General features: G+C 45.5%; 1 protein-coding gene across 1 annotated transcript; it reads left to right on the plus strand.

Moving 5' to 3' along the window:
• Positions 1-1269: 1269 nt before the first annotated feature.
• On the plus strand, positions 1270-16994 carry LOC108937565 (voltage-dependent L-type calcium channel subunit beta-2-like). The gene is made up of 13 exons (XM_018757580.1): positions 1270-1320; positions 1497-1604; positions 13017-13166; positions 13301-13423; positions 13593-13729; positions 14423-14487; positions 14777-14799; positions 15009-15089; positions 15341-15399; positions 15491-15600; positions 15686-15837; positions 16091-16186; positions 16373-16994. Exons 1-13 carry the CDS (start codon positions 1270-1272, stop codon positions 16616-16618), a joined length of 1401 nt encoding a protein of 466 aa, XP_018613096.1. The 3' UTR covers positions 16619-16994.
• Positions 16995-17329: the final 335 nt, after the last annotated feature.

The following is a 17329-nucleotide window of genomic DNA, read 5'->3' on the forward strand; positions in this document are numbered from 1 at the left end:
CAGCTGTGGCTGCTTTGCCCCCCGTCTCCACCCCCTCCCCGGGCCGCCTCGGCGTGCTACATTCAGTTATCCATTTGTTCATTTGGCAGTTCCCTTTTTTGCAAAGCGATGTAAAATTTTAGGTAAACAAAACTGCATTTCACCAACGGATTAAGCGATGCAGATGCTGACATGCAGTTTGCTCAATACAGGATTAGTCCAATAATAATCGTATGTCGACCTGATGGGGAGTAATCAAGTGATGTAATTGGAAGTTAATGCTGCAAAAGTTTATGAAGCACACAGGAGACCAGGAAAGTGGGCCTGAAAGACACGTTTTTTTGTGGCAGACATTTCACACGTGCTCTTGGACATCATTCTCATCTGGGCATGCGAGTATGTGTGTGTGTGTGTGTGTGTGTGTGTTCATGCATTCACAGTGCGTATCATTGTAATCTGGCTCTGTGTGTGTGAGAGAGATACATGGTGTGGATCCCTCTAATCCAGCTGCAAAGACACGTGCCTGTCTGCCCTCATCCCGCCTGCATCCGTACAGCAAGCGTGCGCTTCTGCGTGAGAAAAAGGTTCTGCGTCTTCCTTCTGGAGCCGGAGGGCATCAGAAAGTAGAGGTTGTTGCCACGAGATTCCAGGAGCTGTGAGATCTGCTCTCATGAGAACGGGCACAGGTCAGCTCTGCTTGCATGCAGAAACCACCACATACTAGTGCAGACGTCATCTCCAATAATTTTAACTCTTTTTAACTATTATTTCACTGACTGAATCTCTTTCCACAGCAGCTTACAATGTTAGGTGTCAACACCAAGCCATTCAGAGCAATTTACCCATTTACACAACATGGCAACTTTACGATTCAAGGTACATTAGCAGCAGTACTGCATCAAGAGGTGGGATTCAAACCCAGTCCTTTCAGTGCAAGGCGATAGGTCTAACTACCACTTTTCTCATTGGACCATTATCCATACACGGGCAGCAGGTGGCGTAGTGGTTAATGATGCTGCCTTTGGACTAGAGGGTGCCGGTTCAGATCTCATCTCTTCCTGCAATCAATGTATTTGAACCTACGTTGTGCTGGCTGTGCTTCACACGCTACTGTGTGATCACACATACCACAGTGTTCATCTGTCTGGAGGTGAGTGGTGTGAACATACCCAAAGAGTGCAGCATCCTGAGCTGGAGTCACTCACTTAATCCCATCTCCATCGACTCTCCCTAATCGCTCTCCATAGTAGCAGAATTTAGCACGGATCTTCTTACGTAATCAGGATTGACATGAGGTATCAACAAATGGACAGTCCTGTGAGGAAGGGTGTAATTGAGAGTGTGAGGAGAAGAAGTCTTGGAATCCAAGGGCTGGGGCCAGAAGAATGAGATCAAGATTATCCCCAAGCCCTTACCTGGAGCTCTAAATGCCCCCCTGGCCCTCCCTCTCTCCAACTATCACTGACCGTGGCTCCAAATCACCTGCTTCCCTATGATTCACCCCACCCCCCTTGTAGATTACCTGCCTACCTGTTGGCTACCTCCCACCTCTGGACCACCTTCACTCCAAGGAATACCTCCGTTCCTGCTCATCACCTGCCTACCTGTGGGTTACTTCTATCCGGGTGAGTGATCAGCCCCCCTGGAGAGAGAGAAGGAAAGGTGGGTGGTCCCAGCAGACTGAAATTAGAGCCACTTCCACTTGTTTGTAGCAGTGAACGACACACGCACACACACAAATAGAAAGATAGGGACATGAATCTCTGCATCCCCTCCCTCGCAGACAAGGCCCCTACCCATAACCCCCCCTTGAGCGGCTGGCGCTACCAGCGCTGCCCCCTTCCCTGCTCTGGGATCCTAATGCCTTTGTAAGCCGAATCTCTGCAGCGCTCGTCCTGTCTCCGGACAGCGATTGGAAGACAGACGGTTTGCTCAGGCAGAGGGGGAGGGGTCACTCCCAGATGAGATGCTACATATTCATGCCAGATGTGAATACATTAACAGTCAGGAACTGAGGGCAAAAGGGACAGGGGAGAGGTCAAGCAGGACGAAGAATGACCGGGATGAAACTTTTACTTTCTCCTTCGGCTCCCCGGGGGAGCAGCGAGACGCCAGAATTGTGTTTCTTTAAACGCATATCCACTTTCTCTGGTTTTGCCGGCACGGCCAGATTTAGGAATTCCAGGACCAATGCGGGATTTGCACTGAACTCTTGATCAGTTTGCTAGGATCGGAGCCTCATGGGCGAGCACCTGGCCTGCCACACCCAATAGGTAAAGGCCTGTCCCCCAGGAGAACCTCCTCTCCATGCCGGTGGGTTCATTCTGCTCGGCACCATGTCCCGAACGCCAAAGAGTAAAAATGTCTCCTGGGTAAGTACAGGTGTCCACTTGGACGCAGTCCTCTGCCTATGACTCTCTGCTTGTCTCTGAGTGCAGCTTTTGTACCTTGGTCATCAGTCAGGGTGTAGGACAGGTGGTAAAGAAGGAGGAGCACCCGTCTCTCCAAAGCCATCCCATACAACAGGTGTGTTTCCTGTTAATCAGCCGTTGTGCAATTTTAACATTAATGGTAAACATTGGGATTTATGAGGATTTATGAAAATATCAAATTGTTTATGATTACTGGTGCATCCTATGTGTTTTGTTTAATTTTTATGGTATTGACTTATTATTTCAAATACAATGTGTAATGGATTTTACAATAATAATAATAATATGTAAGTCAAAAGTATCTGCAACAATGTTTGTAAAAAGTGCCATTTTTAAAGTGCAAAGTTAATTTTTTCACACTTTTTAACTTAACTTTTTATTACTTTAATAATAATAATAATAATAATAATAATAATAATAATGAGAGGCAAAGAATATTTTTTTAAAGGATTTGTGAATGGATACAGTGCAGTTTCAAAGACTGATTTTGTCATGGAATTACTAAGGCACATCAGGGATTTGATTTATGAAGTTACATGCAAAACACAAGGAATGGCAGATTATTATAACTCTTATGTAACCAAATGCTGCTGAGTCGTTTATCAGTTTTGTCGGGTTGCAGAAAGAACAGATTTTATATGTAACTGTTTTCTGTCCCAGAATCCGCTCAGTAGTAAATACATTCTGTACTCTGCGCTACTGCTTTTGTACTTATTCCACACACCCTCGATTCACCATTTGATTGAAGTTTTCTGAAAAACATTTAGGTGTTAAATATACATTTTAAAATTATTTTAGTTAATCTCTCTCATCCATCCACAAAAGCTAAGTTGTCCTTTTAGATTGGGCAGCAGGGGCTCTAGTGATTAGAGCCATCACTGTATGGTGGAAGAACCTGGTTCAAATCCCACTCCTGCTCTAGTACCCTTGATCAAGGTACTTACCCTGAACTGATACAGTAAAATTACCCTTCTGTGTAAATGGGTAAATCACTGTAAATGGATTAATGTACAATCCTCATACTGTAAATTGCTCTAGATGAAAGTGTCAGGTAAGTGAAACAATGATTATAAAAGGGGAATGTGTGGTGCCTCTAACTATGATGTCACTGCACTTCGGGGAGCAGTGAGGTGTCACTATTTATTCAGATAACAGAGACCGATAAACGAGCTGTCGGTGAGCCGATGACAAGGTGAGAAGTACAACCTATGAGCTGGAAATAAACACAGAAGCTGGTCCATCTCTGGGAATGTTAGCTTATGCAATCCCAAGTAGACTCTGGGATACTGTATTGTGTGAGTGCGTGTGTGCGTGTGTGTGTGTGTCCAGCAGCAGATGGTGTGGGAGAGATTAGAGGGGGGCTCTAGTGCTCAGTTTCAAGCAGAGGACTGCTGCAGCACCCGGTCTCGCATGGGGTCGCGTGCAGCGTGTGGTTGGCACAGCATGCAGCTGCCCCACTGATCCAGTGGTTCACACACCCTCTCTCACCAGTACACTTGGCCCTCAGATGTCTGCCAGTATGCTGACATTGACAGCCCAAGGAACGCGGTCGGAACATGGTTCTCATGGCAGCCCTGCTACCTTGTATCTGACGTTGGCCAACAGTTTTTGTTCATACGATCACGGGACTGTAACTTAGAACCATTCCATCCTTACTACTGCTGAGGACAGAACAGTGTACGGTAAAAGTGGACACACACACACACATTTTCAGATTACAATCAGTTACAGTGTCCTCTCTGTTTCAGCCAATAAGGTGCCTCTGTTTGCCGAGTGGGTGGAGCTTCTGTGAGTCCATGCTATCTTTCCCTTACCATAGTTTTCCACTGTGTAACCAGAGTACCAGGAGAAGTATTGGGTTTCTTGCTATGTTGGCTCAACGTAAGCCGGTAAAAACTGGATGAAGTGAATTGAGCAAATTTGCTGTTAGTTCTATAAGCAATTTTTTTTTTTATAGATAACTGAACAGCTGCAGGCAGATTTCTAGGCTGTAGTTTCTCTACAGTTGTATGTTGGGACTATAGTTGGACGTTAGGAATACCAGGAGGCTGTGAGAGTACCTGTTGCTCCCCAGATGAATGGGTTGTTAGAAGTCCATTTCTCACATCTTGAATTTTTTAAAAGACATGTAATATGACCCTCATACTCAAATGGCCCCCCTTCCGAGCCTCGTGCCAACAGCAGTTTGACGACTGAAATACACCTGTGACTTAATGTTGACGTGAACAAGCTGGAACAGCCACTTGCAGTATCCCATAGAAACTGCCCTGAAGATCAGTGTCTGGGTTTGTTGTGGACCGTGTGTCGGGTCAGTGGTTGTGTAAGGAACCTGTGACTCGTGACCAGGATACCCAGGAGCTGCACTGGTGCTCAATCCGTGAGCAAGGTTCTTATCCTGCATTAGCTCTCGCAAAGGCACGATTGGCTGTGGTAACGAGCTCTGATACCGCGGTCAGCAGGTAGCTTTATCCCGGAGAGAAGAGTCCCTTCTGTGCAGCTGGTCACTGTTGTCTGTGGAGTTTGTTCCTGGACCTGGACCCACGCAACGAGCAGAATCGTGGTCTGGAAGACAAGGGCGCATCCAGGACAGCTTGGAGGGTTGGAGCGGCAGATGTCCTCCTGTCTGTAAGCCCTTAATGCCCAGGCAGCTCGCGAGGGGCACACCAGAGCGACGGAGCTTTGTCTGGTTATTCCACCGCGCGTGGCCTCCTCTTCTGCTCCCACGGCCCTATTTTTCTCCGCCAGAATGGTCTGGAACAGTCAGTACTGACGACCTCCTTGTGATCTCAGAAGACATGTGAGTTCCTGGAGTCTCCCTCTCTGGTTGTCTGTGGTGGACATTTCCACCCCCTTGTCCCCTGCCCTGGGACAAAGACACCGGGGGGTTTGCGTGGTTCACCACAGACCAGAAGGAACAGAGAGCCAACTTAGGTGTCATCTGAGGCATCAGCTGAGACATCATGCACAGGAAGCCCAAGGTACGGTGATGAGTTCCTGCTTCATGTCTGTATGGTGTCTGACGACAGGTTTGTGGGACGAGGCCTCCGTCCTGGAGTCCCGAGGGCTACCTTGGACACCCAGCGGTGTAGCAGTTTTAGCCATTGCCTTGCACTCAACAGGCCCAGGTTTGAATCCCAAATTCTTGGTTCATCAAGTTGTTTATCCTGAATTACTCCAGTAAAAATGTACCTGCTGTATAACTGAGTAGATCACTGTAAATTACTTTATGGAAAAACTTGGGCTCAATGAATGAGTAACTAACTTCAAGGCTACCAGGATTCTACTTTGGTCATCACTCTGTGTTTGGTGATAATCAGAACCAAGCCCAGTTGGGTCAGGAGCCAGAACCAAGTGCCGATGCGAGCAGGAAGCTGACGCCTAAGCACTGGCACATCATTTCCTGTGCGGCCATTTCTTAGATTAGCCCAGACTGATGTTTCTGGAGAATCTGCCAGCCTCTTTAAATAGTTTCTTAAAACTGTGCCATTTGTAATTTTATGATGATTGCATTTTAGCATAGTTTTAGCACAGTTACAGTGGTTATCATGTTTAGGGTGTACTTGATCGCGTATTCCCCGCTCTTGGCTGATGGTGTTAGTGATGGTGGTTTTGAGTACGCGCATATGCAAGAGTACGATCTTACATTCCCACTTTTGCTCACTGGGCTTCCACACTTACGTGCCCTAGAACAGCCTGGTGGATGTGGTATCGTGATGAGGGGTATCTACTGTCATCCACCTAACTAACGACTTGGGGTGTGAGCATATACAGGATGAGGCTCAAGACTCAACTCCCTATAACAAACGGGAAGTCAGTAAACAAAATTTACTCTCTCAGTGCTGAAGTTTTCAGCCTTAACTTTTTCACACAGTATTGCTTTTTCTTTTTAAATATTTGTATGCCGTAATTATTCTTTCTGCATTGAACCTACGAGGTATCAGCAAATGGTGGTGAACAGTATTACCTTTGCAGGGTGGCCTTGTAATTGTTACCCAGAACAGCAAAAGCCTCTTATAGACCAGGATATCCAGTCTTAAACTGCTATAAGTAGAATAAGACATTTTGAAACCCAGAGTTTACATGAGGCCACACAGCTTTGGAAAAGTTTTTATCAACCAACTTTCTGAGCACTTGAGCTCACTGGTGGAACTGATGTCTTTTCCAAACCATTCAAGGAGTCTCAATAATAAGGCACAATAAACGTTAATTGTGGTTTACTACAAACCACCAGACATTACTCATCACAGACATATACTATACACGCCTGTGCATTTATTCACTGTCTTTTTATATTCCTAAACTGTTTTGAAACTATTTTATCTGCTTGTACCTATAACAAAACCATCTGAGGTCTCCTTCCAGCAAGGGAAATTTACCGGCATTAGAGCTGCATTCTTCTAGAAACTTCCACAGCAGGCCATAGCTGGCACCACAGAAAAGACAAGGCATACAAGTAAAATATAATAGAATAAAACAATAAAATAGATAAATGAATAGCTTACGGGGAAGACACACACACACACTTGCCGAAACCGCCTGTCCCAAGTGGGATCGTGGCGAGCCGGAGCCTAACCCGGCAACATATGGCATAAGACTGGAGGGAGAGGGGAAACACCAAGGACGGGATGCCAGACCATAGCAAGGCATATGGGGAATAACACACACACACACACACACACACACACACACACACACACAGAACTCACACTGTCTGAACCGCTTGTCCCATTCAGGATCATGGCGAGCCAGAGCCTAACCGGCAACACAGGGCGTAAGGTTGGAGGGAGAGGGGAAACACCCAGGACGGGACGCCAGACCATTGCAAGGCATATGGGGAATAATATAATTAAAATTAATTAAAGAATAATTGAAAGTAAATTATGATAATATAATTTAGAGTAAATAATGATGAAACTGTAAGAACATTCTAACATGTGGGGCCTTACAATGATAGGTTTGTACTCCAAGTTACTTACACTGATTTACCCATTTATAGAGGGGTAATAAGTTTTTTTTCAGCATCAGTTTAGGGTAAGTACCTCAGTCATGGGTATTATGGCAGGAGTGGGGATTTGAACCTAGAGCTTTCAAGGTCATGGAAACAGCTCTAACCACTACACCACCAGCTGCCCTGGTTTGCATTTATGAAATTGCAGATGTATGTTGTGTTGCTGTTTATGGTGTTTGTTCGGAGTTTGCTTTAAGTGGGATTTGTCAATCCCTTCAGGTAGTCCATGACTCTAAGTGAAACGGGGGTGCTTGAGTCATCATTTGTCTCTTTTCTTCCAAATCCTGGATTGACGCAGGCCACCGTAATCTCCTTACTGCACAGCAATCGTGGCGATTTGTGATGGAACATGGGTAGATGAGGAGATATCACTCATGCACAGACAGCCACACTGGCATCAGTTCTCTCAAGAGCACATTCAGGCACACACACACACACACACACACACACACACACACACACACACACACACACACACACACACCAACCATATGGACATGGCCCGGTCTTACACTCGCACCCACATGCATGTCTTCTTGATCGTGTATGAAAAAGGACTGTCCAGGTTATCATGAACACATATATGACAGAATGTGAGCGTGTTATGATTTTGTGAGGTGTCCTCTCAAATCCTGGGTCTACAGAGACGGAGAGGTTTGCCATATGAATGAAGCCCACAGGTCTCTCAGGAATATGTATAAGTGCCCAGCTAATAAAAAAGCACATTTCTGCTCTTTGATGGGATTACACAATGGTTTTAAGCAGGGCCCCTCCTGAAAAATGGGGTGACAATCTGTTCACTGCATCCAGCACACACCACACACCAGTCTCATTGTATGGGATCTTCAGGAGATCAACAGACACTGTCGTTCTTTCCTCCCCGGAGATCATACCTGCCAACCATCTCCACACACCCCGTGTCTCCATTTTCTCTCTGTGCTCCTCAGATTTCATCAGGAAAGTGGCTTAAAATTATCAGTGAAGCCCATTAATATCTGGACAATGAATCCTGATTCTCAAGACTTCAGGGAAATTGTGATTGTGATACATTTATTGCTTCTTTCATAAGGACCTTTACAACACTTCACATTTCATAATCTTTCTGGATTTTCTCCGTCTAATTGGATTCGATGCAGGGAATAAAAAATACGCTGCAAATGTCCAGGATGAGAGGGGGATTTGCACTAATCCAATAGTTCTCTTTCTCTTGGGACACGTGACCAGCAATGTTCGCTCTGTAACCTGTAGCTTTCTGTTTCTTTGGACATACAACCGGTAACTTTCTTTTTAGCAGGACGCGTTAGCTGTGCTCGAAGAAATTGAGGTTTCTTTGTCTCTGTCTGTCTCTCTGCAAACGTTCTACGTATTTAGCTTTTGATGAAGAATTGAACCTGGCCGTGAGAGGTTGTCGGGATAGCACTGGACAAGGAACATGACCTGGTGCTGCAAATTTGCCAATGACCTAGCATTGCCCGTGTTTGCTAACAGTGAAAAGTGACCGAACTTGCTAACAGACTCAAAACATTGTGTGTTCCGCTCCCCAGCAGAATCACTAGGTGAACCAAAAATTGGGGAAATCTTTGATATCTTTGTTACTATTAAATTCTTCATTACCAGCAAGGTACAAAAAACAGCTACATCACTGTTACTATCTAATGTGAAACATGTGAAGACAAACATTATGGTTATTATATGGTCCACGGGATGGATGAAGGTTCCAGATCCACTTTACCGTCATTCCACACTTTATACAAATGTAAAAGAATCAACAAAATACCATTTCCCCTAATTCATGGTACAACAAGACACCAAAGGTTAGCGGCCACTATAAAACTAGATCAAGGGGTAAAGATTTATACAATAAAACAGTAATAAGTACATTAAAAAGATAAATATATAAATATTGGTAGTAGGTGCAAGTAATGTTGCGCAAATAAACATTATGAATTACCCAAGTAAATAGGGTAGGCGAGGACAAGTGATGTTTGCTAATGCTAGCTGAAGCGACATGAACTACAAAAGCTAACAAATCAGAAAAGAATGGTGTGCTAACGGTGGACAAGTGAGACTTTCAAGCTAGGAGTGTTAAGCCTTACATTTACACGTATTCGTTTAGCAGACGCTTTTCTCCAAAGCGACATACATCTCATAGAAAATACAATTTGTGCATCACATTAGAAGAAAGAGACATTGCTGCAGATGTGTGACTCTTAAGTGCAGTTTGTTTGTTTCCTTCACCATATGCAAGGCAGTCTTCGCCTTCCTCTTCTTCTTCTTGGGCGTTTGGTAGCCAATAAGACAGTGAGACTTTTCTTCACTCGCATTTCCAAGGCAGAAAATTCGATCTGGTAGCACTTGGCTAAGTTATACATAACCTTTTCATCCCAGTATTGAGTTTTAAAGTGTGCTAATGCAACTGCTAGCGCAACAAAAGGTACTGGAGTGCACCATAAGAGCATCTGATGGATGTGAAATATCACTGGAGCTTTTTGAGTTTGTTTCCCTGGTTACCTAAGTTATTTGAATGAAAGTCACATATGTATAGAAAAATATGTAGGCTACACACACATATAAAAAGTGAGCAAAACCGCGTGCAGTAAGTATTCAAGTTCAAGTTGTTTTTATTGTCATTCCATGTCAGAATATTCACACATACACATAAGCAATGTTCAAAACTACACACACATGCAAATATGTACTGGAACACACACATGAACGCATGTTCCAAACCCCTGTGATCCTGTCCCTGGCCGAGGAGCACAGGGACCGGCAGTGGAGACATTTGCTGGGGTCTCACTGTTAACACCCTGTGGTGTGTGGAAGGAAATCTGTGCTGGTTCTGCTGTCACCTGTGGCCTCTTAGTCATAAACACATAGACTGCGGTGATTCCCACATTTTATCTGCTTCTTCACCCTTCGACTACTGGGTGCCGAACAACGTTCAGGGCACAGCAACATAGTAGGGACGAGACAGAGTATCACTCCTGAGGGCCTGACTTAATCTTAATCGTAACCCTAACACAAACACTAACCCTAACACTAACCAGAGTACAGGCAACTGATTTTTCGGATCTCAGATACAGCCAGTCTGCTTTCTTGTGCTCCTGGAACTCTAACTGACCTATCCTACCATTAGAGTCTCACCAACCACCTGTAATCGTTTCAAGTGTATTTGATTTTTCTGAAGGAAGAAGAAGAAATAGCATCATACATCACTACTTCACGTCTTTGTAACAACTTGCAAGTTCATGAAGAGTCTAAAGACAGAACCACCGTCACACACAATACATAGATATTTATGAGTATATGCATGTATTTGACTAAATAAACCTGGGCCGGTATTAGCACATGATGCACAAATGAGTATTTATAAGTGGACAAGAGTGAAAGACTGAAAGAAGGAGGAATCTTATTATTATCAAAAGTTCAAAAGGGAGGAAAAATCAGTTAAAGGCCCATCAAAAATATTAGGCTGACGGTTAGCATCTGCATATGTATTGATTTCAGTCGATTAGCTTATTCATCTACTCATTCAGCAGGCTGGGCAGCACAATTATTATACTGTACTTTACCACCATTTACTGGTTCACATCTCTCAAGTAGCTATTCATAGAAGCGGTATGAAAATAGCAAATACACAGATAGTACGAAACATCAGGCATGGCAGTCGAGACATACAGCTGGCTGTTAATTTAGGGAAAAACACACCTCTATTAAAATGTTTCTCATGTTCTGTTCTTCTCTTAATCAAGTGTAAAAAAGCAATACAGGCAGTCCCCGGGTTACGAACGTCCAACTTAGGTACAACCCGTTGTTACGAACCACCTGCCATAAAGCCTATTATATTAAAAATTCAAGTTACATACAATGATTTGTAATAACAAACAGGTGCTACTCCAACAAAACATCAAAACATTGCGCGTCTACAGCGGTTCGTCGGCTCGTGGGCGGGACGCGTGGGGCCGAGGTAGGACAAACACTTCGTTCTTTTCAGTCAGACCACGTCGCTGTTAACAGCGTGTGTGTTACTATATGTGTCTTTAATTTCTTTTGTTTTTACTCTCGTAACCATGGCACCAAAGCGTAAATGTGATCTAAGTGATGGTGATGCGTGAAAGAAAAGGAAAACTACCACGACTGAAACTAAAGTGGAAATATTAAAGCGATCGGAAAAAGGTGAAAACCAACAAGCATTGGAAAAGCATTAGGCTACAGTCGGTCAACAGTTGGGACAATTTTAAGGGACAAAGCAAAAATAATAGAGCATGTAAAAGGCTCTGTCCTGATGAAATCTACAACTATCCGACTTATGTACAAATTTGACTTGAAGACAGACTTAGGAGAGCAACTCGGAGAATCCGGAGACTGCCTGTATTCCATTCCTACCCATTTCACAGATTAAAATGAAAATGTGAAGAAAAAATAAACGCAAAATGAGCTGGTTTATATTAAAGAAACAAGTATGAAGCGCGTTAAAATGGGAATGTGATACACAGTCAGAAAAACTAGATGCAGACTACGCAGCATGAAGCATGTTTTTACATAAAAGGTCGTTAATCTGAAGGACTTAAAACTGTAACTTGCTGCACATTATGTCTTCCTCAAACTTTGACAATAAAGATGGTAGATGACGCTTACAGTCTCACAGCTCCTACTTTTGACTCTTAACTCTCCTGCTGATGGACACTCACTTTTTGGGTGAAAATGGAGTCACCTGGCCTCACCTAGCCTCACCTGGTCCCACCAGGCTGAGGAAACAAGCCTTCCAGGGTCAGTCTTAGTTCTGCTCGCTGCCTTGTCGCTTATTGTCACACAACCACAGGCAAGCGAAGTGGTTCCCATGTCACAGTGGCCGCCATCCCGTGTATATTTTCTCAGTATACTGGACTCTCTTTAGCAAAGAAAAATTCCAGAATAGGACCAGGTGCACCTGTACCTGTAGAAATTTCTATGGCTTTCTAGACAGGGAAACACACTAAGCGGTCTGAGCACATGGCCTCCTACATTAATGCAGAGCAATGACTCATCCAATTAAGTGATTATAGATTTGAAGAGACATCCAGGCCCTGAGCTTAGAGTTCAACGTAGAACAGTTTTCAGACAGGTAGGAAACAAAGGACCCAGTTGCATATTTTACATTTATATTTATAACTTTATCAGACAGTTTTCTCAAAGCCCATCTCTTCCATCTCCTGATCTCCTAACATATAAATGAGTCAATAAAATGAGTCATAAATGAGTCAAACACTATCTGGTATGATTATCTATGTATTTGCCATTTGAATGTCACTTCCATAGGCAGCTGCGCTACTTGGGGGACGTGAACCAGTAACATGGTGGTATCACACAAACAAGCTGTTTGTTGATAAACCTGTGTCTGTGTCTAAAGCTCTTCCTCTGTTGTTGATGCACTGTTGCTTACATTGGGCTGACTTGGAGAAACATGTCCGATAAATGTTTTTTTATATTCTTTATGGGACAAGCAGTTCAGAAAATGTGTGTGTGTGTGTAACTGTAGGATGTCATTCCCATATAAACAAATGGTTGCTACGGAGACGGGGGCAGACAAAGTAAGGCCACGGTGTTTGTGAACTCAGGTGAGCTCACCACTACGGTCTGATCCACCCCCCTCTTCCCCTGTTCAGGGATCGGAGGAATCCACAAAACGCCAGGAGGCCAAAGCTCTCCAGGAGGCAGAGAAAGAAGCTGCGCAGAAGGAAGCACAGGTGCAGCTGGATAAAGCCAAGGTACCCAACCCCCCCGCTCTGCTCCAGGCCTCTCCCTGATGCCCCACTCCTCTCTACAACTCTGCTGACACTGACAGTTGTTCTTGGAAAGGAAGCAAACACATCTTCTCCTCTCGCCTGCTTCCCTTATGCAGTGCAAGCCCGTGGCCTTTGCTGTCCGCACCAACGTGACTTACGTAGCCGCCGAGGAGGACGGCGTTCCCGTGCCCGGCAAGGCCATCTCCTTCGAGGCCAAAGACTTCCTCCACATCAAAGAGGTCAGAACCAGGCGCGTGAAGCTTAAAAGCACACAACGAGACAGTTGTCGCTCATTGAGATGACAGTCATGTCGATGACGGCATTTAGGAGAGGGAAGAGGAATACGGCGATTGGCGCAACTCCTCAGTGAGTGTGATGTTGAACATGTGTTCCTCCCTGCTCCTGCAGAAGTTCAGCAATGACTGGTGGATCGGCAGGCAGGTGAAAGAGGAGAGCGAGGTGGGCTTCATCCCCAGCCCTGTCAACTTGGAGATCATCCTGGTGAAGCACGAGCTGGCGGCCAGGAAGGCCAAGCTACAGGCCAGGTACGAAGCATCAGTACTCGAAAAGACCCAAGTTCAAACCCCACTTCCTGCTGTAGTACCCTTGATCAAGGATACAGTAAAAAATTACACACACACACACACACACACACACACACACACACACACACACACACACACACACACACACACTTGTCCCATACGGGGTCGCAGGGAACCAGAGCCTACCCGGCAACACAGGGCGTAGGGCCGGAGGGGACACACCCAGGACGGGACACCAGTCCATCACAAGGCACCCCAAGCGGGACTTGAACCCCAGACCTACCGGAGAGCAGGACTGTGGTCCAACCCACTGCACCACCACACCCCCTACCCTACTACATACATGGGTAAATCACTTCAAGCAGCTTAACATTGTAAGTCACTTTGGAGAAAAGTGTCGAAATAAATAACTGATTAAAATATATGTACTGGGGGGGTGCGGTGGTGGAGCGGATTTGGCCGGGTCCTGCTCTCTGGTAGGTCTGGGGTTCGAGTCCTGCTTGGGTCGACTCGCGACGCACTGGCGTCCGTTCCCGGGTGTGTCCCCACACCCCTCCAGCCTTGTGCCCTGTGTTGCTGGTTTAGCCTCCTGCTTGCCACAACCTCCCTTGGGACAAGTGGTTTCAGACAGTGTGTGTGTGTGTGTGTTTGTATTGTAGGTGTAACAGTTTGTTTCCTGTCTGTCTTTCTCAGCAAAGCTGGAGCCAACAATCCGAATGCAGCAGATAAGGCCAACAAGTACACACCCCCCACGACGGGTGAGCACCATCTCCTGTCTCATTATTGCCTCCTAGTAGAAAGTCCATCACGAAGAAATGAAGGAGTCTAGGAATGGACCTCCCACGGTTCTTTTTTTCATTTCGCCCCCCTTTCTTCGTTGCACCTTCTCCAGGACCCACACCACCCCAGGGTCCTGGATCAGATTGTAAAGGACTAATCCTTCTTTGTCAGTGTTAGCCCCTCCCACTCCATGTCACGTGACTGTGTTGACATGCATGCACCTGCCTAACATTCTCTCTCACCCCCTCTCGTCCCATCACCCCTCAGTGGCGAAGCAGAAGCAGAAATCGGTAAGTGATGAATCTTGGCTGGGGGTCCATTTTCACAGTGTCTTTTGTCCCTCTGCTGTGTTGCATGTGTTATATATGTGAGTATAAAGCACCATTAAATCTGTGTGTACATGTGGGCGTGTGTGTGTGTGTGTACACTGTACTGCGTTTTGCACTATGTTGTGAACTGCATGGAATTTAAAACACCCCTTTGACTCCTTCACCTTCAGAACGAGCACACGCCCCCCTACGACGTGGTGCCCTCCATGAGGCCTGTGGTGCTGATGGGTCCATCACTGAAGGGCTATGAGGTGAGAACCTCCACACTCAGGAGTCAAATAAGAATGCCGACTGTAAGGAGGGGCCGAAGGACACGCAGCATGCAGGATATCTCACGCCCCTTGGTCGCTCTGATACCCACCTTTCTCAGGGGGAGGGATTGGCTACGTGACTTACACCCCATTAATTCATGCAGTGACCCACAGCCATCATTCTATATTTCAGAAAATAATCATCATCATGGTGTTTGTGCTTTGCTCTTATCTGCATATTTCTGTTCCAGGTCACTGATATGATGCAGAAAGCTCTCTTTGACTTTTTGAAACACAGATTTGAAGGGAGGTGAGTGCTGGTGGTCTCTCTTGAGATGTTATGTGTGCTGGTGTGTGTAGCTTACACGGGGTGGACATGTGCACAGTGTCTTCTCTTCCAGGATCTCCATCACGCGGGTCACAGCAGACATCTCCCTTGCCAAGCGGTCCATCCTAGGCAGCACCAGCAAACACGGGCTGATGGAACGTGCCAGCACACGGTCCAGCCTGGGTAAGAACTGGGCCACAAGTGGTTCTGGTGTCGACTTGACTTCTTTAAATCGAAGTGTGGTGAGACTTCTCCTCCGTCTGGACAGCCGAGGTCCAAAGTGAGATCGAACGGATATTCGAGCTGGCCCGGTCGCTGCAGCTAGTGGTGCTGGATGCCGACACCATCAACCACCCTGCACAGCTGGCCAAGACCTCCTTGGCTCCCCTCCTGGTCTATGTGAAAATCTCATCCCCTAAGGTAATATGGGATTCACAGGGCAGCCAGAGACAGAAATGTCTCTAAGGTCACAGTTTTGTCCAGTCCATGCGTCATCACTTCCTCTTCATTCTTCTACTTCCATTTTTCTCCACTGAGAATTTACTGCTGAGGAATTTACCAACAGAGTCAGAAAATGGAAAATCCAGTAATGCAGGTAACAGCGCGAGCGTGATAACCACTGGAACTTCATGTTTTCTCATCTTGTTTTTTCTCTTTTCTCTCCATCTGCAAGGTTTTACAAAGGCTCATAAAGTCAAGAGGGAAATCTCAAGCCAAGCACATGAACGTCCAAATGGTAGCGGCTGACAAACTGCAGCAGTGTTCACCGGTGAGTTCCGCAAACACCTTGTGAGTACTGTGGCTCTAGGTAAGTAGCAGTAGTAGAGGTAGTACTGAAATCTGATGGATGGATAGATAGGTAGATAGATAGATAGATAGATAGATAGATAGATAGATAGATAGATAGATTTTAAAAGAACTTTTTTGGTCCCTCACCTTTCACACCCTGTTCCAGGAAGTGTTTGACATCATCCTGGATGAGAACCAGCTGGAGGAAGCGTGCGAGCACTTAGCGGAGTACCTGGAGGAGTACTGGAAAGCCACGCACCCACCCTACGAGCAGCCACCCAACACCTTGCTGGCAAAACTCGCTGCTGCCACACTGCCCTCTAGCCCCGCCCCGAGCACCTCCATCGACCTGCAGGTCCTGATCCCACCTACCACTGTAATGAGTACTGGGGGGTGTTTTATCAAGTCTTAATATATGGACTCATTTGGTTATTATTATTATTAGTATTTGACCTTTAGTTCCTCATGGCAGAGTCTAATTAATCTGAAGTAGGAATTTCATGTTTCCTGGGTTTGGGCTGTTTGAACCTTTGCAGTCAGATTTTTTTAGTTTTTAATTACATACCAGTCTTAACACCATTATTTAATTTAACATGTATAAGATACTGAAAATGAAAAGAGCAGAGCTGTGCGATTGTTAACTGACCAAAATGCTGGTCAGTACCTGTTTGTCAGCAGCTTTATCATCACCAGCTTGTGAATTCTCTGCTGTAGGGAATATGAGCAACAACAAGCTGTCCAGATGTGCTCTTGTCTCCAGATGTTTAAAAAGTTTGAATGTTTGTGGATTCCTGCTTTTCATTTAATTTGCTTGTTGATATGTATCGAGAGCGTTCCTGCTGCTCAGTGTGTCGTTTGGTGGCTTGGTGTCATTTCTTGCGCGATGGTCCGTACTGGTGTGGAAGGGGAGGAGAACTTACCCTTCCCGTCCGAACACACCCATGTTCTGAGTTAATCCGTCGCTTTTGGGTTCAGTCGGTGCTGGAGTATAAAAGAGGAGCTGAACTTTGTCAGAAATGTCGAGAAGTTGGATGCCGTCGGTCTTCTCCCATCACACCCATCTCGACTGCATTGGAACCCCTACACAGTGTTTCAACTGTCATGGGCACCAGTCATCATCTGT

Source organism: Scleropages formosus, chromosome 7 (genome assembly GCF_900964775.1).
Source record: "Scleropages formosus chromosome 7, fSclFor1.1, whole genome shotgun sequence".
In the NCBI taxonomy this organism is placed as follows: Eukaryota; Metazoa; Chordata; class Actinopteri; order Osteoglossiformes; family Osteoglossidae; genus Scleropages; species Scleropages formosus.